The sequence below is a fragment of the Xiphophorus maculatus genome, chromosome 9, assembly GCF_002775205.1.
Source record: "Xiphophorus maculatus strain JP 163 A chromosome 9, X_maculatus-5.0-male, whole genome shotgun sequence".
NCBI classification, from domain to species: domain Eukaryota; kingdom Metazoa; phylum Chordata; class Actinopteri; order Cyprinodontiformes; family Poeciliidae; genus Xiphophorus; species Xiphophorus maculatus.
Window position 1 is genome coordinate 13,950,294 of NC_036451.1, and position 19,978 is coordinate 13,970,271.

The 19,978-nt window shown below is 36.8% G+C and overlaps 1 protein-coding gene and 1 long non-coding RNA gene across 2 annotated transcripts; one reads left to right on the forward strand and one right to left on the reverse strand.

Moving 5' to 3' along the window:
• Positions 1-485: 485 nt before the first annotated feature.
• On the reverse strand, positions 486-1,716 carry LOC111609714. Its single transcript, XR_002753283.1, has 2 exons — positions 1,561-1,716; positions 486-1,317 (listed from the first exon to the last, which is right to left on the reverse strand). It is a non-coding gene; the product is annotated as an uncharacterized LOC111609714 (long non-coding RNA).
• An 11,309-nt stretch (positions 1,717-13,025) lies between these two features.
• On the forward strand, positions 13,026-16,324 carry LOC102223460 (claudin-19-like). Its single transcript, XM_005800543.2, has 4 exons — positions 13,026-13,362; positions 13,445-13,609; positions 15,594-15,672; positions 15,785-16,324. The coding sequence occupies exons 1-4, from the start codon at positions 13,161-13,163 to the stop codon at positions 15,945-15,947; spliced, it is 609 nt and encodes a 202-aa protein (XP_005800600.1). The 5' UTR covers positions 13,026-13,160; the 3' UTR covers positions 15,948-16,324.
• The last annotated feature ends 3,654 nt before the right edge of the window (positions 16,325-19,978 follow it).

A 19,978-nucleotide genomic window follows, 5' to 3' on the forward strand; every position in this document is an offset into this window, starting at 1 on the left:
AGGAAACTGCTGTAAACAAGGCAATTCTGGGTTGTTTTTTCTTCAAATGTACTTATTACAGATCATAATGGGTACAGTTAATGGTTTCACCTGTAACCATTATCACCGATATAGGTCACCCTAGTGGTGACCTTTGGTTCTCAAACTGTGATCCTAAACTTGCTTTCAGTGAAACTAATTACATTTTGGCAGAATTGTATCTTTTCCAAAGCTTTCCTGAAAATTTAGCAAATGATGTCTTTCTCTGATTTTGAGACAATTTCTTTTACTCACTTTTAGATGGTAGATATTGTGCTGGTTGTGTGTTTTCAGCTCCACACAAAACTACGACATCATTTGCAATCTGTACCGACGCTGTGGACAAAGCTAAGTATGGATACAAACACTGTTGTTCTGCTACTGGTCTGCCAGCTTCACAATTTGCAGGAATCTGCTTGTGTGCAGATCTCAAGGTGTTTGTTATGCACTGAAATGAGCAAAGCCCAGACATTAATGGTGGTGAGTTTATTTCATCAATTACAGAAAACAATTGTAAAACAATGTTTGTATTAGTGCAAATAACATTTGCACTAGTAAGAGCCTTTAATAAAACGGAGAAAAACACTTCTGTCCTTTATGCATCTCTCCAAACAGAATGGAAATGTGTGCAAATGCGCTCAACTATTTCCTTGTATGAGCTGTTTGCTGCCATCATTTGCTGGAAGTACTTTTCCCCCCTCTGTCAGAATTTTAATTAAATTGAGCCACCGCTCAAGGAAAGTACAGAGCTGACGCCCATCATGTGAGAACGGATAAGTGGAGCTGGTTCACCAACATACCTGACATTACTGGAGGTTTGTGTGCATGTGGTAACACCACTGCCGTGCCCTCCTGTGGGCTATGACAAGTGAATTGTCGCAGGTTTAACATCTCTGAACAAAATGTGTTTTGCTGCCGCTGAGCTCAGACAGGATTTCAGCTTCACTTCTCGATGTCTTGTAGTTTTAATAACATCTGAAATGCACACTGGATTTTTAGGGTTTCAGATCTACAAGAGGATGAGGCCTACTGCCATGAGGCTGCTGCTTTGTAGCTTCCAGAGAAGATTTACTAAATAAAACCAGCAGCAAACAGGCAGATTACACATTATCTGAGCTGATTTTGTTGAAAACCCTCACAAGCATCCACTCAGTCCTCCCACTGTGGATCTCTCTCCCATTTTTAGATGTGGATGCACGTCACACACACGACCAGAAACAATGACTGAAATTTTAAAGCTGAGAAATTCCCAGGCAAAGTTTCCAGCTATGTGGGCAACTGAACTGCTGTAAAAGGATCCTGTCAAAGAGAAGACAGAAAAAAAAGGATTTTGGTTTAACAGCACATGAATGAGCGCGTGTGTGATCGTCCTTTTCCTTGCTGTCACTAAAACAAATAGCAGAAGATATTCAAACAAATATTTATTCAAGCTCAAACTCGTCTTTGTATGCTACAATAAGTCAGCTGCAGCAGGTGTTCTTGCAAACTGAGCGACCTTAATGGTGATAAAGAGAAATAAAATTCAGAGTTAAATCAGCTCACCTGTCCTGGTGGGAATCATCTGATGGTTTAGGTACTGAAGAAAGGTGAGCGCAATAAGCAGCGAGGACAGGCCATTTTTCCGTGTCTCACCTGGCAGGTAGAAATGTGAGTACAGCCGTCTGTCAACTGCAGCACGCCGTGTTCAGACATGAAGACACACCCACTGTTTGGAGAGGGAGGGAGAGAAGCTAGAGGGGGTTGAACTGCTAATTACCTACCTCACAGGTTTCTGTCTAGATATCAAAATGAAAGTACTTCATGGTAAAAAACAAAAGAAAAAGAAAAAAATGAATAAAGCCTTGACAGTCTTCCTCCTTCCTTGTTAAATGTTTTTCACGTTACTGCGTTAAGTGAAAAAAGCCTTTATACTGATGTTGACTTATGTAGGTTTATTTCCTTCTTCTCGCTCTGATAATGCCTGGGGCGCATCTTCAGGAAAAACCGGTGGAGGGAGTCGGGGAACTATCATGCCAAATGTGATCCAGCCCTCTGCAGAGCAAACCCACACTCTGCTTTTGTAAAAAAGAGACAATTAGACACAACGGCTTAAAATGTGCAATTACATTTGAAAACTCACTTCAGACATTGCATTAAATATATTGAACTAATGTGTTTGAAGTAAAGACATAATCTGAGCACCTTCATTGTCAAAATTTACTTTGACATAATAAGAGTCAAACAGCAAGATGAAAACTTTAAACAAAAAGTTTTTGCTAAAGAGCTTTAGGCTTTGTCTCTACCCAGTGACATGTCCAGAATGTTTTGCAAAGGGCTGGACCAAATACCATAACAGGTACCTTTGCCAAGTTCGGCTTCAGGAAGTTGAAGGTCCATCAGCTACAGCCAGTCTTGGTGCTTTGCTTGCTCAAGTTTCAAATTACAGTAGACTGACAGGTAGATGTAAACTTTTAAAGTTTTTATGCATTGTTTACATGAAAATATGTAGATATTTCTTTCCAAAGTGTCGTCCCTTCTAAATACTGTTATTATTTAGAAATGTCTTCATCCATAGGAAAAAATACCCAGAATGCTACAATAATAATGGTATTTCTGTATGTGGTGTTGGATAATACAGGAAGATGAGAGTTTTGGATTTGTCTTGCTAAAGTGCAGACCCAAATCAGAGTGAGATGATCTAATCTGAATTTAAAACTGGTCAGGCTGCAGAAAACTGGAGTAAAGACTGAATTAATAGATAACCAGGCATAACAATAACAGGCTGTTCATGTCAAACATGCTCTTACATTTAAAATTAATATTGTGATAACTACTGTATTTTATTCTGTGATTGTCTTGACATGTGCTACTGCCTTTATTGGTCAGGTCACCGTTGTGAAAAAATTCTCCATCACAATGGAGTTTTTTCTTTTTCTTGTTAAATAAAGGTTTAATCAAAAAAAAATCTCATAACCAAACAATTAAAACATTTCTGCCAAAATGTGCCAAAATTCTTGTTAAGAGACTTATCGCCAGTTATTGGAAATGCTGGATGTCAGTTGTTTCTGCTAAAGGTGGCAAAACCAGATATCAAGTATCAGATGGGCTGATTACTTTCTAACATCGGGCCGATATCATTTTCATCTCTACCTGAAAGTAAAATTTGCCAAAAAAATTGCAAAAACAGAAGAAACCTACAAGAGTGGAAGTCATTCTTCTAGGCACTGTATCTACAACACACATTTGATCATCCACTTTGTATTTTCTCAGCTTAAAGTGCTTATTTTCCACCAATACCAGCAACATTTTTGCTTTGTCTTTCTGTCATTTTAAACATCGGTAGGTTTTAAAGTCTGGAACTGATCTACAGACGTTGTGAAGCCCATCCTGACTGCTGATGTGTTTGACGACCTGAATGTAAGCCGACAGAGAATCTCCCAGCCGTTTGGCCTTGAGGCAGTCAGAGCTGTGCCTGATGCAGGAATGACATCGGACTGGTTGGGAGTGGCAGCCAGCCCCAACAAACGCTGGGAGTCACCGCTTCTATACATGCCAAGACAATTCATGGAGTTTTGTTAAGGCATGCACAAAATGACAAGGAATCAAATTATTTTAGGATATTAGTCAGCTGGAGAGGCCTGTAGTTGGAAGCAACCAGTCAGAGGAGACATGCATTACAACATCATTAATTCCATCAACTACAAAAATATAAGAAGGAGTGACGTTATCTTTATGTTTTTACGAGTAACTGAGCTATAAATAAAAGCAGTAAAGTTATGAAATACCACTAGATCTGCATGTTTTACCATGTTTCCAAGAAGGATCAGTTTGATATAACCAACTGTTTTAAATAGATGTAAAATTAATTGTCTTCAAAGGGGAAACTTGTCTTGGATATTGTCTTAACAAACCTGCTACCACAACTAAATGCACTGCAAACAATAAAAAATATGTTGAAGGCTAACATCACAATAAAATCTAAACACATATTCCTGCATAATTTCCAACAAATCTGACCGGAACATCAGCAGCATGACAAACCACTTCAAAATCTTAAGAAACCGTACTGTTTATGTTACAGAGAATGGCAAGCAGTTGTTGTTTCAATGTTATCCTATAAATCAGTTTACTCTCTTAAATAGCTGAGAGTAAGATTTGAAATAATGAGATGACTACCCTGCTGTGTAAAATACTATTGAGTTACTGAAATTGACGGCAGTTTATTGAATTTACTCCAGCATAAACTACTTTGCAAAAATGTTCAAACTCCTTACATTTTCGCTCCTTTCTCACATCATAAGCACAAACTCTGGTGTAGTTTTGATTTTTGGCTCTAGTGGCCTTTATTTGAAAGTAGGGCAAGACATGGTTAAGACATGTTTTGGGAAGACATGCAGCAAAGGCCACAAGGCCGGGAATCGAACCTGCAATGGCCACGTTAAGGACTAAGGCCTCCTTATGTGGGTTGACCCCTGCACCACCACAACAGCCCCCAGCTGTGGTGTAGTTAATATGATATTGCTGCAATGGCAAAGTGGAAAGATAGGAATATAGTTACATTTTTATTATTGATACAAATCTATAAATAAAAATAAAATGCCTCCTTTGCAGTGATATCCCTAAATAAAATGTGGTGTAACTAGTTCACTCGAGTTTCACCTAATTATTCATACTAATGCATACTAACTCTGAGAAAAGCCTCAAAGGTTTTCTAGAGAACATTATCAAAGAACAAATTACAAGTAAGGTTATGTCATAAATTTGTATTTCACTGATCTCTGTTTAATCCATTATCTGAAAATGGAAAGACTATGGCAGTACAGCAAACCTACCAAGACTGTCAAAGGGAAACATTAACCAGAGAAACAGCCAAGGGCCCATGGTAACTTTGGGGAAGCTGGGGAAATCTTTATGCAACATAGGTATCAGTTGCATCATTCACAAACTCAGCCTTTACAGTGGCAAGAAAACATCTTCTGATGAAATAATGAGAGGCCTCAAACAACCCAAACATACAGACAAAAGTGAACTTACTGGTCTAAACACAAAATGGTGTTTGGTTTGAAGCTGATGCAGTACATCACCCTAAACACATCATTCCCATATTGAAACATGGTGATGGCAGCATCATACTGTGGACACAATTTTCTTCAGGTGGAACAGAGGATCTGGAAGTTCCTTAAAAGATAACCAGAGCTCTGATGGACCCATAAAGTTTCATTAGTGACATGTGTAGATGTAACATGGCAAACAGTGACAACGTTAAAGGTCTGTGAACTTTAAGGAAGGAACTGTCTTCTGTACAAGTACCACAGCACAGAAATGGAATGCAGCCATAAAAACGTACACCTGTCTGACAGGTCAGACAGATTTTACAGTTCCTGAGAAAAAAGCTTAACGGTCTTTCTTTCTTTCTTTTTCTTTCTTTCTTTCTTCCTTTCTTTCTTTCGTTCTTTCTTTCTTTCTTCATTTCTGTCTGTCTGTCTGTCGCTGACTGTCAGACTGCTGGTACTTGGATATTTTTTTTAAAAAAACTGCCACATTTCTCCTTAGAGCAGGAAAATTTGTTTTGGAAGCCAGTTTTCTATTTTAGCAACATTTATGACAACATATGAGCTTAGAAGCAGCACTGATCACTCAAAAGATTAAACAATTTGCTATTACAGTAATTTCCCAATACTTAAATAAATAAAGTTTTCTGCCAGGTATCTCAACCTGCTGAGTCCTGCCACAGACGTTTTCTGGACAGGCCACTAGATGGCGTGTCATTCTAAAAATTGATGTGTTTGCACAATATGTGCATCTACTCCTTCAGATAATTCTCTGGGATGTGGATCGACTCATGTTTATTTATGTTTTTCAGTAACCTCTATGAAAAAGAAAACATCATTCAATTTCTGGTTGACGGCCACTTTAACATCTGTAGTGAGGTCATATTTCTTTGTAAAACACACAATAGATAAACAGGATGGCACACAACTTGAACTCACTGCTTAGTTCCACTGTTTCTCTAATAAATAAGAAGTTAACTGAGTGTATATATATATATATATATATATATATATACATGGAACGCGTACATGGAACGACATAACCAAGTTGCAGGCATAGTGTACAGAAACATCTGTGCAGAATATGGACTGGAAACCCCGAGATCAAAGTGGGAAACACCCCCAAAGGTGGCGGAGAACGCCAGAGCTAAGATCCTGTGGGACTTCCAGATCCAGACAGACAAAATGGTAATGGCGAACCAACCAGACATTGTCGTAGTGGATAAACAACAGAGGAAAGCCGTTGTGATAGATGTAGCAATACCAAGCGACTGCAACATCAGGAAAAAGGAGCACGAGAAACTAGAGAAATACCAGGGCCTCAGGGAGGAACTGGAGAGGACCTGGAAGGTGAAGACCACAGTGGTGCCTGTGGTCATCGGGGCCCTCGGGGCAGTCACCCCCAAACTGGACCAATGGCTACAACAGATCCCAGGAACAACATCAGACATCTCAGTCCAGAAATGTGCAGTCCTTGGCACAGCCAAGATACTGCGCAGAACCCTCAAGCTCCCAGGCCTCTGGTAGAGGACCCGAGCTCAGAGGATAAGAACCACCCGCGGTGGGTGAGAAGGGAATTTTATATATATATATATGTAATTAACTCAAATGGTTTGCTCCTGTTCCCACAACTGATCTACAATGCAGCTGAAGCTCCTCCCAGACGTCCACTTGCTCCCTTTGTGATAGCGCTCACAATGACGCATGAGGTACCACTGATAGGAAGTCCTGCAAGGACCAGTTCAGAGGAATAAAGAAAATTCCCATCCACAACCCCCAAGAGTCCAAATGAAATCCAGTAGGTATAGACATTTTACAGAATGGAGCTTATTGTAAGTCTGCTATATTAAAGCTGCCTGTTACATCAAGCCACTGACCATGCAATGTTTCAGGGGAAAGGAAGGTAATCACAAAGCACAATTATTTCACACCTGTGTACCTGTTCTACATAATTTTATCTAATCCTTGAAGAAACTTTAGCCATGACATGCTATGTTCTTCATCAACATTTAGTTCCTTTTGCTAATTTTCTTTATTCCTCAGAAGTGATCCTTGCAAGACTTCCTATCAGTGGTACCTCATGTGTCATTGTGAGCACTATGGAGAACCAACATTTAATTTCATCAGAACTAAATGTTGTTCTGATGAACAACATCAGTACAATGTTGGTTCTGATGAAACCAACATTTGATGAAACATCCTGGATGTGAAACATCCTGGATGTTTCACATCCAGAGAAACATCCACCAGTTTATAAATTACATACTACTTATTCTTATTAAACATGGGGAACCGATATGTAGTTTTACGCTTTTATCCTTTTGTCTTTCCTTTGGTTTGTTGTTTAGTTTGTATTTCCTTCTAATCGAAAATGTGCTATGCAAATAAAATTACCCCTTATCTTTATTGCAATTGTGTTCCTCGTTAATCACGAAATAATGGTTAATTTAAGGATTTGAGCATAATTTTGATGAGACCTAGAGCATTTTGCTCTATTTAGAGCAATAATTGGATTCAATGTGTAGTCGTAAGCATACCATGGAGATTTCTCTTTCAGATGGGTGTGTGTCTTTACATAAAATAACTAAGAATTTTGTTTTTTACTTTACTTTTGTTTACAGCTTTATGAAAAATTTGCAAACAGAAACACTGACTACAACAGATTTCAGTTCTTAAGAGAAATTAACAATATAATCACCCTATTTTGTTGAATTTGGTAGATGTTCACATGCACAGTAAAAAACATGTAACCTTTTCTGTTAAATCAAACTATCCTATTCTATTTTCTTCAAAGTCTCACATTTTTCATAATTTACAATTACTGTGGCTTTAAACCGTTTGGCAAAGCCCAGATGTGATGTCATGGTTTTGCAAGTTTCTGATAGGTTAAATCACAACCTTTGAGTTAAATGGAGGCAGCACACCTGTGAATGTAATTTAAGACAACACCTCAAACACACCACTTCCTCGTGCGTCATTCGAGGAAAATCAAAAGACATCAGACCAGATGTCAGGAAAAGAAATGTGGACATCAACACATGTCAGGTTCATCTTACTATACCATACCCACATGCCTGAGGAGTCACTTTCATCTGTTAAAACAATAAAATGTGCAAACAGCATGTGAATGCGGAGGCCTTAATGCTGTGTGGGAAGGTGATGGGTTTTGTGTCTCAGAGAGGACAAAAGCAAAAACAAAAGCATAAAAATCTAACAAATAAACAAACCAGAAACAAAAAAATAGTGAAGATGCTGAACGAGATTGCAAAAGATTGTCATTGTCTACAGTGAAACGAGTTCTGTACCAACATGAGCTAAACAAAGAGAAGAAGAAGCCATTACTACAAAGATGTCCTCAGAGACAGAGAGCTTATATTTGGAGAAATGTCTTGTGATCCAGTGGGAAGAGAATCTCTCCCCCCTATTTTGGGCATGTACCAAAAAGTATTAATGTTTTGATATTATTTTTATAGCAGTACATAAAAAAATAATATGTACTGAGGGCAATTACTTCTTCACTTGCTCTTCATTTTTGCAGACTACCAGAAACACTTTTTAAGTAACACCTTTCAGTAATTTTTTAAGCTAAAACTCAGATGTAATTTAAAGAAAGGTTGCTATTTTGCCATCAAAATCAGTAATTTGCTTTTTCTTTTGTTAAACTGTTTATGATTTGGTCTAGGAAAACTCGATGCTAAAACTTCAGTCTAATTTTCACTTTGATCATATATGCAGTCTTAAGTTTTCTATTTTAATGAACAGAAAGAGAGCTTTGTTATAGACGTGGACTGAAACAGCGTTGACTCCCATGTTCTGGACTATTTTTGAATCATCATTTCCCTAAACATCCTCTGACGCTAAACAACGTAATATAGTGGGTGTAACTGCTGATCAGGCAACATGATCAGGTAAAATTTGTCTATAATGGGAAATGTTTCACAATGTAAAGTTAAATCCCTAATTGACTCACAACATCATAACAGTGATACAGCTAACTGAAATTGTGGTAGGAGGATTTACTGCATGTAAAGATTATCTACCATACCAGTAGTACAGCATTGCAGGAAGTGGAATGATTTACATGGGAAATGATTTCTCCTCAATGTGTTTTGTTGAATCATGACCACAGACATTAATTCAGACAAGTGAGGTCCACTGTGTATTAGATGTCAGTCTGAGTTCTTTTGGTTGGTCTGTGTGATTGTAGGATGGTAAAGTCTGGGAAGTTTTAGCACTGTTTCATTTTTGCCATTTATGAAAAATGGTACTGACTGTAGTTCGTTGGAGTCCCAAAGCCTCAGAAATGGCTTTGAAATCCTTTTTCATATTGCTGGATATCATTGACTTTGTTTCTCATCATTTCTTCAAGTCCTTTAGACTGAGGAATGATTCTTGGGTCTTCTTTCTTACCAGATATGTCTTGATTTAATGATTTCTTGTGGTCTGACAGGCTGGTGAAACAGAGCAAAAAACGAAGCTAATCCCAGAGATTTAGGAGGGCAATTACTTCTTCACATATAGCCAGCTTGGTTTTAACAGGATTATTTCCCAAATGAAATTACAATATGAAAATTGTATTTTATATGTATATTTTAAATTTAAATGTTATTTATTAATAAAAGTCAATTGGGGATTTGAGTTACTTCAGTGTGACAAACCAGCATAATCAAAAGAAATATAAATAAAACCAGGAAGGATAATGAACCACAAACAGCAAAGAGTTTAGGTACATTAACCAGAATTTGGTCCAGGCACCAGATGAGATGTTGCTGCACCAACCGCAGGAAGAAGCAGATACTAGAAGACTATCATACCACACCATCTGAATCTTAATCAGATTCAACCCATTTTTTCACATAGAAATCTTTTTTTTCCAACAGTTTGGTCACATACAGAAGAATTGATGTATTTCAGACAACAATTCCTGTTTCTCTTGATTTCAGGCTGTAGGATATAAATACTAGAAGTTTGTTGATATCAACAGTAGGGATGTGTGATATGGCCGAAAATTCATATCACAATATTGTGATGGGTGGCGGTAACGATATATATCACGATACGATTTGTTCAAAACTTACAATAGAAACAAAAAAAAAATCCCATACTAATTGAGTAAAATTTATCTGTTTGCATGTGTTAAAACACATTTAACACAGGTTTTTGTGCATGTTATTAGTACTTAATGTTGAACTGTTATTTTTATGTTGCTGCCTGTCATTGGTAATAACAGGCAGCAGCTTAATCTCAATGATGACTATCTGGCTAAATCAAACTAAAATGAAAAATGTATCTCAATATGTCATCTACCTACTGGTAAAGTCTGCTGACTGTAGGCGTAAAGCAGAGGGGAAAAAAACTTTTTTAGTTGCAGGGGAGACCTTGTGGTGATGTTGAGAGTGATCAGTAATTTTAGAGAAAAGCTTCAGATTAAACAGCCACAGGGAAAAACATTTTTAATGGGGAATTATTTCAGGAAGGGGTGGAGAATGATTACAATCTACGAACCACATACAACTGTTTACAAACTGGCATCCTCCTCACCAAATACGGTCAAATAATCAGATAACCATTGGAAAAAATGAAGACTTCGCATGTGTAAACACAAGCATGCTGCTGTGGATTGCACTAAAGAGAAATTACAATTTAGGACATTAACCTTCAGTTATTTGGGTGAAATGTCTCCTCTTGGACAGCTTTCCGTTTAGCGTTGGGTGGTGTACTATCTAGAAAAGATGCATAAAGACATTGCACTGATATATCTCTGATTAAGCTTACGTGTTTTACAGTAGAAAATTTAGTTGAAGGAACATTTATGAAGCACATCATAACAGCAGGGCTGAAGAGTAAGGCTGAATTAAAATCACAGGCTGCCCATGCTGTGAACTGAATGTCAAAACCAGGATTTTATCATACGATATGCTACAGGGAGCCAGAGAATACATTTTAAGACAACGGTGATGTGGGCTCTTCTGTTAGCGTCTGGAGCTGATACAAACCAGCAGAGTTTTGTTTCAGCTGCAGACAGACCAACTCCTTTTTGTTCTGGACACTTTGACAGGCCATTGCAGTGGTCTAAATGTGATTAAACAAAAACATGAAGCAACATCTCCAGCTCATTTCTGGATCCGATAGTTCAGAGTTTGTTGATGTTGAACAGCTGACAGAAGCAGAACTTTAGAAGTTATTTGGTGTGTTGTTCCAGAAAAATGGCATCCTACAAAATATCTCCTAGATTTTTCAATTTAGGTTTTGTTGCCTGGGTTAGATTGCAGACGATTTGATTGAGATGTACTTAAAAATGATTTGAGTAGCATAAAAATATGATTGAATGCAAATACATTATGAATGAATGTAGAAAAAAATGATGGTTTTTAGCAATAAAGAGATTCCTTTTGATGGGTTGTCTGATATTGACCGGGTTGTTATAATACAATTCACTGATCATTCCTTAATGGACCAATTGTGTAGAATTCTGATGGAAATCCTGTAAAGCATAAACAAATTCTTTTTTTGCAAGAAAGAGCAGTTATAATTGTTTTTCAACTAAAAATGAATTAAATGTTATGACTTTGTGGACTCAGTACATATCTTATAGTTACCAATGGCTTTTCATGAACAAAGGAAGGAATGGCAAAGTCTGAAACTACAATCTGATGTCATACCCTACACCAATAGAAGCTTTTAACCAAAACTTCTAAAGGAAAAACTAAAAATCTGGTAGTACTTCTGTGTAATTTCTGCTCTAGATCTGACTATCATCGTTCTTCTAATGTGATCATGAGAACTAAAAAAGTGATAACAGCTAAAAAAATCTCCTACGGGTTTCAACAGGTGTTTTACTCCAGACGATTTACCTGTAACTTCTAAGGACACGTCTATAGGTCCACCATACAGATAGACTTCTCAAAACAATACATATTTAGACCTAAAAAGCTACATGTGTGATGTAGGCAGGGTAACTCACATACTGATATGTTAATCATTTGGGTCAGATGAAAATAAAATAGAAGAGTTGTTACTGGAGCTAATTCTCAACTGTAAATTAACAGAAAAAACATTTATAGTTGTTATTTATTTTATTTCCCAGATTGTGGTTATGACACAGCTGGTTATCAGTCTGATTGATAGACAAAGGAGGAGCATAACTATTTAGTTTTGTTTGGTAATTCTAGATTTGAGCAAATAAAAATCACATTTGAGGTTCTACAAGGCCTCATTCTCAGGTCACTTTTAGTGGTTTGAAAAATCAAAACGTGTCTTGCCAAATCTTTGCTGATGACATGCAACTTTACAGATTTGAACTTAGCTTTGAACTTTGAAGTGACTTAATTCCCATACAGCCAATGAGTAAGTGTGTGCATAAGGCCAGGGAGTGGACTAGTCAGAAGTTCCTCCACCTTAGTGCAGACGAGACAAAAGTCATTGTTTTTGGACAAAATTCAGGGTTAGAATTGGAGCCTATAACTACTCAGTGGTGATAAATATTTCAGCAGACACAAACCTATCTTATTGGTTGTTTTTTATTCAAACCTGTAAATATTAACATCAGACAAAGCCTTGCTTCCTCTTTTTGAAGGATAATTTTTAGGGAACAAATTTGTAGAAGTGAGAAAAGCCTTTTAGTGTTTATGCTCTTCAATTCTGGAACAAATAAGTTCAGAAACAGAATTCAATTCAGTTGTTTAAATTGTGTCAAAAAGTAAAACGAGTTTTATTTTACTTTTAACTTGTTTTGCATTTGGGCACTAATGTGTATTAAATATATGGGTTACTCATCCGTGCTATTTCGTACAGTTCCTGTCTTTACCGTGGTTTTCTTTATAACTTCTTTATTTGCAGTCATGCATTCTGAATTAACTTACAAGAGGATATTCAATAGCATTTTCCACATCATCCATCATTGTATTTGATAAGACTTCCGGATGACATATTTACCCCCCATCAGCAGTGGAGTATGAGCCGCTTATGCGTCATGAGTCCGGGACTTTAAATAGAGGCGTCCACTGGGCGCAGCAATTAGAGCGTGTTTTAGGAGGCAGACAATAAGCGACCACTGACTTTAACATTTTTCAGTCTGTTGAACTCACCCCGCTGCGCTTTTACCTGGACAGGATGGCCAGCTCTGGACTGCAGATCGTTGGTTTTCTCCTCTCCTTAGTTGGAGTTTCTGCTACTATTGCCGCTACTTTCATGGTCGAGTGGGGAAAGGACACTCAAGCAAAATATCGTACCTATGACGGTCTGTGGATGTCCTGCAGCGGCACCTCCGAGAGGGCCACCTGCGAAAATTACAAGCATCTACTGAAACTCCCAAGTAAGTTTCAGCGCTTATCTATGAGATGTTCCACTTAAAGTAACCTGCTTCAACTGAAGCTTTCTGCTTTGTGATCCTGCAGTTGAGGTCCAGGTCACTAGAGCACTGATGCTGGTCAGCCTCTTCCTCTCCGCCATGGCGCTGATAGTCTCCATACTGGGAATGAAGTGCACTCGCTTCATGGATGCAGTGCCACAGAGCAAAGTCCAAGCGGCTGTCTGCGGAGGAGGGCTGTTCATAGTCGCTGGTAGGAATAACATGACTGAATATCTTGTTTATTTAAACAAATATATCGTCACCTACCGAGAAACATCTATTGGAAGGAAAAATGTGGTGAAAATCATTTTGACAAAGAAAAAATATATATTTTAGCCACTATTTTAGGAAGGTGGTGGTATTGTAGTTCGCTGATTGGTGCCTTTCTTTGTCAATTATTATTTTTCAAATGTCCTTGGAAATAAGATATGTGGTAATCACTTAATAATGACAACTTGATAATAAGTAATTAATTTACACCAGTGGTCAGTAGTTGTAGCTTTTTACTGGTAAATATTGAATATGTTAGTTGCTGTTAATTTGTTTATTCTGTGCAATGGTGGTTTTTGAAATGGTTAAAATGGCTCCATGATCAGGGTGGCATGGACTTGAGTCAGAAGGACCAATTAGAGCACTGATTGTGAATAAAATGCATAAAGTAACTTATATTTCCAGTGGATGGTGGATGGACGCCTTTTGGTGCTGTGCACTATATGAAATTATGGCTTTAACACTGCTGCTGTCCAAAGGAACTGACTTTAGTGTCTAATATGCAGCACTAGACTGATTAAACTTGAACTTGGCTATTCAACAATGAACAGAGATTTAAACGTAGCCTGATATGCATGAATGGATTTTAGATCCCTATTCATTTAGTTCTTAATGTACCTGCTAAGTTATTTGAAAAACTTTTCTTTTTCATATCAGAGTATTAGGGAACTATGTTTGTGTTTGGTTGTGTGTGGAGAAGTGTAAGATGCTCCTCAAAGACGTAGTTGCCCAAAGCATCATTCATACAAGAGATATCACTGTTCTTTTGTGAAAATACTGCTTTTTAAATTAAATTACATAAAATATTACAAATGGGAAATTATCAGGATTTTTTAAAACAAGTCAAGCAGTGTTTCTTTTCTTCTAATGTGGGTGGTTCATGCATCATCCTAGTTAAGGATGGTTAAATGTAAACATGTGTATTACTAGTCTTTGAGCTGATATTAGATGTTGCAAATGAATGCAAGACATTTAATATATCACTACACAGGGACACTATGAGTGTAAGGAAAGTCGAACAGCATTTTTTAGAGTAAACCAAAAGGTAGTAATTACTACAGAATGTTGACATTTATAAGCTAAAATCAGAAATATCTTTGGTGCCATGAAAATCCCAACAAAGTGAGAGAGCAAAATGCTGATCATGCGCTCACACTCAGTCACTGTCGCTCCATCGGCATGCTTTCAATCCAAAATGTTTCTCTGCTTTTGACCTTGTTTACCATGGTTAATCAGTAGAAATAAAAGACAGGAACAAAAATAGATAAATGAAAACCTCTTAATTAAGTATTCCTTCCTTGTTATGGATATGTAAATAAAACCAGAATAAACTATTAACTAGAGAAGAACACAGTAGAAACGCAGCCATCCTGAAAGTGTTCTGCAGTGAAAAGTGTTTAAAGTTTAATAAAGGTGGTGAGGCTAAATACTTCAATTACTGAACTACATGGCTTAAATAATGTATATGTAAAATATAGATTTATTTACCTTTTTTGTCTCCACATAGTTATTTAACTTAGAAGACTGTGAAGTTTAAAAATGCAGGTTTACTTGCTTGTTTAGATTTTTAAATGGAACTGTGTCTAGATCTGTACAATTATGACCAACAAATTATCTTGACTTTTAGCTTCCTAAAGTCAAGTTGAAGAGTATTGTTTTCATCTCAGCATAAATCTTATAAATCTGTTTATCTATTTAGTCATCAACTAAAATTGGTTTAAATGGAAAAAATAATAATTATGATTAATAAATTCTAACGCTTCTAAATATTGTTTTCAAATGCAACCCGTCATTAATTTAAACACATTTAGCAGCAAGGGGCTTGTTTTCTTTTTGTTTTCCTTTTATTTTATATTAATCATGAACAAATTAAGCAAAGACCTGACTGCAGATAATACTTTTTAACAATATTTTTCTTAACTCAGGTGTCTTGACCATCATCGTTACATCCTGGTACGTCAGTAGGATGGTTGAGGTCAACGAAAAGGCACATCGACTCCTAAAGTAAGTACAAGAGAAGAGTGACTGACTCACACAGAACGCACAAACAAAAGCACTCACCTGATAAGCAAATGTGCACCTAAATGTGTGTGTGGGTGTGTGTGTGTCTTTGCAGCAGAGAATTTGGTCACGCAGTGTTCGTCAGCTGGGCGGGTGGATTCTTCACTGCGCTCGGTGGAGTGATCCTGAGCTTACGGAGATGTTGGGGGTTCAGTGGCTCATCAGAGTCCATAAGCACCAATCAGCTTCTCTCCACTGCAAAGTCCAATTACGTCTAGAAGACAAGTTTGGACTCCATGCCCCACGGTGGGATAACTATGCATTGTGTCCCATTTTCAGATGTATAAATGTGAAAATAAAATGCAATATTGAAAGTTTTCTATAAGTTGATTTTAATATGATGTCATTTTGTAAAATCATATGGATTCTCTCCACCTTTCTCCTGTTTCCTTGGTTTTTGTAAAGTCTGCTATACCTTCTGTTCAGCCTCACACTGATGTCACACTGTCAATATGTTCTGCATTTGTTAATTACTTGTCTCATAGTTTTATATTATTGCTCTTGTACATGGATGTTTATAATATTTAAGCACTACATTACTCTGTATATCAGTCTGAAAGGCTACCCAGTTTAAAAATAAAACTATTTTTTATGATTCTTTTTATCCTTTTTTCAGCACAGTGGTTTAAGTGGAAATCGTTTTTTTAAAGCCAATGCCAAAAACATAAATATTCCAAGGAAAGCCTAAACGTGCTAATAATATAATAAATATGATGATGGATATGGTCTTGCATTACACTCTTATTGCTTCTTTATTTTGTACTTATTCAGCAATAAAGTAAAAACTTATGTTTATGGCTTATGATTTATGGTTTTGTCAGTTTATATATATATAAAAAAATGTTGCTGTGATATTTTAGAATGTTTACCATGAATTTGCATGAATCTAAGCAGCGCCTGGTTATAAACAGGTAAATTTAAACGTAGCTTGTCCCATATTTTGCCATTTAGGCATTATTTGACATGAACTGATAGGCTTCTTAATTGGTTTAATTTTTTTTTCTACTTTTTGCATGAGATCCATTTAAAATAAATATGATTATTTTGCATTCAGTGTTTTTTTTTTAAAGGAAATGAAGCTTTTCTTAACTATCATTTTATAATTTAAAATGCTGCTCTAGAATGGCAAATATATAACCGTTTGGTAAACGTAGCAGTGAACGTGCAAAGAACTCACGCACCAGCAATTAGAGCTTTTCCCACAATGAGGCAATTTCCTTCCTGTAATTTGTATTGTCACTTCAACATCTTCATACTTCACGTTATCAGCATCCAAATAAGTGGGGCTATCTGAGGAATAACAAATCTATCTGCATAGCCTAGTTTTGATTTGCCTTCCTATCACAAAACACAGAAGACTGAAAAGAGTCGTACTAGATAGGCTGCGTTTCACAGGACTGGCCCTCTCCAGTCAGACGGAGTCTGATTATGGTCAGCCCTTCCTGATTTCCAAGAAGCAGCGGGCACAGCAGGAAGAAAATAATGGGCTAAAATTATGTTCTGCGTGATATCAATGTCATTTTCTTCTGCCTGTGTTTTTTTTATGATGTAAAAAACCCTGATGTCGTCTTTTATTGTGTATAAAGTGAGGTAAGTCAAAACTGTCCAAGTCTCTAAAACGTGAAAAAAAATGTACGTTTTGTTCAAAAACAACATAATCATAATAGAAATACCACGTAGGCTCTGTTTATCTCAGTATTCCAGTCTGAGGGCAATTACCCAAAACAAATTAACGTCAACAGAGAATATGTATCAAACATATTGACTATATTGATTATAGATTGTTCAATGTCAATATATAGAACATAATCTTCGTCTATTATTAAAAACTCACTTGTACATGCTGGGTGATAAAGGAATTTTTTTTTCTTTTTCTGAATGTTTGTGTTAAAAAGAAAATAATGATAATAACTTTCTTCCAGATCACCTGTGCTTAAGGACAATAATGTGACAAACTTTTATAATGTTATGTTGCAGTATTTTTACAATATTTAATTTGGGATGGTCTATCTATGTTTATTTCATTCCTAAGAGTGAATAAATATGCAGTGAATGCCATTTTAACATGAAAAAAGTATTGATTTGCTTCACTGCCACCAAGTGGTTGAATCATCGTGAGTTTAAAATCTGCTTCCAAATTATATAAAAGGGAAAAAGAGTGAGATAAACTTAAATAGCACGACCTGCATTGCATTTATATATTCCTGCTGATCAGACTCATTTATCAGATTAAAAATACCTTTAAACAGATATTAAACATCAAGGTGATATGTGTTTAATAAATATGTTTTCTTTTGTAATATTTTAATCCTAAATATTGTGTCTTCAGTAGCTGTAAGCAGGAAATCGACATAATATTCACACATAAATTCTTGAAAACTTCAGTAGGTGGTTAATGTTTCACTTGATTTCAATTGAATTATTGAAAAAAAATTACTTTTGAGTCTGAGTGAAATATTTCAGACACTCAGTAATTTTACAATTTAAAAAGTTGTGAAATTACTTTTTAAGTAAAGTAATTTATATTCACTCTTGTTTGAATACAGTGTAGCTTTTGGTTACTTTACCCACCTTATTGTTGTACAACAACATGTGGTTTCAATATCAATATATTTTGTTATAATTAAAAATAGCCTTCAAATATCGAGATGATGAATTGTTTACAACGAAGACCCAATATTTGTACTGACAGAAACATGTATTTAATATTGTTACGGAACTTGCATATTCTTGCTTTGACCGCCTGGGGGAGACATTGTCCCATTATTAAACAAGTGTCCGAAGCAGAAAACCCAGTTTCCCTTGAAGCTTTATTCTGGACAATATAAATGTCCAGAATAAACTTCGTCCAGTGTGTCCTTGTGAATTAATTCAATAAACAGGAGCAACAAAAGGACAGAAGGTCTGGAATAAAAGATATTCATGGTAAGAAACACAGTATTTTTAAATAGTTTGGGGTCAGAATTTGTTTTTGCTTTGAGCAAGATTGCAAACTCAGTGTTTCGTAAGTTGCTGAATGGTGAGTTTTGGGGACCAAAATAATGGTCATTAAGCAATTTTCGAAGGCTGGTAGAAAATCTAAGAGGTTTACTTATAAGGACTTGAAAAAATATTAAGCCATATTTTGCTGCAATTATATCACCAAGACTTTTGGCTAAACTGTTACTGACTGGAGAGTATTTGGAGAGTATTTATAAGAACTGATTTTCAAGTTGTGCTACAAATCATTAACATTAGGTCTGGACTTTGACTGGACCATTGTAACACATCAATTGGGTTTGCTCTAGGTCATTCCATTAAGCTTTATTTTTACAAGGTGAAACTCTACCCAAGTTCCTTCTACCATGTTTTCTTCCAGTATCGCCTCGTATTTACCATCTTCAATTCAACTCTGACTATATTCCATATCTCTGCTAAAGAAGGGGTCTCCCCATAGCATAATGCCGCCAATACTGTGTTTCTCAGTGGTTATGGCTAAAATATTTTTGCTTGCACTACCAATGATGTCTTCTTACGTTTTCTATAAACTGAACATTTTCTGTCAACACATTGCTCTTCCTGCCTGAGTTGACGGCCATGGCTTGGTAGATATTCAGCGTTTAGTGAAATGCCGAAAACTTGCGATATTGTCTCATAACCCAACCCTACTTTAAAACTCTCCACAACTACATCCTTGACCTTTCAGCTGTGTTTTCTGGTCGACATGATGCTGTTTGTTCACTAATGTTCTCTAAACTTCCCTTGAAAGAACAGCTGTGTTTATGCTTAGATTAAATCAGCCACAGAAGGGCTCCATTTGTTAATCAAGTGACTTCTGAAGGAAAAGTTACGTGAAAAAAACTAGGGTTCAAATTTACATAGATCTTTTAAAAACAAAAAGTTCACATATCGATGTGTAAATAGATACTCTAATATTTATTTAAATGTCTGTGGTTGGTATGTCAGTGATGGGATTGTGTTTATCCCCCCCTGCAGGATTCCTCTGCCTCCCACCATCTGGCCTGTCTGCTGGTCAGCAGCCCTGATTGTACGCTAGCCATTCATCTCACGGGGGGGAGGAGTTAACGGAGCCAATGAGGGGTCTTAACATGTGTGTTCCCGGTCCACTGCCAATATTTCCGCCCCTGCTCCCGTGCTGAATGGATGTATGAGGAAGCCTGTACATGGACTGTAAACCGAGGCTGCGCTGATTGCTTTGGATGAGCCTCCAGCCGTCTCCTGCTGCTCTCCGCCCGAACTGAAGCAGAGG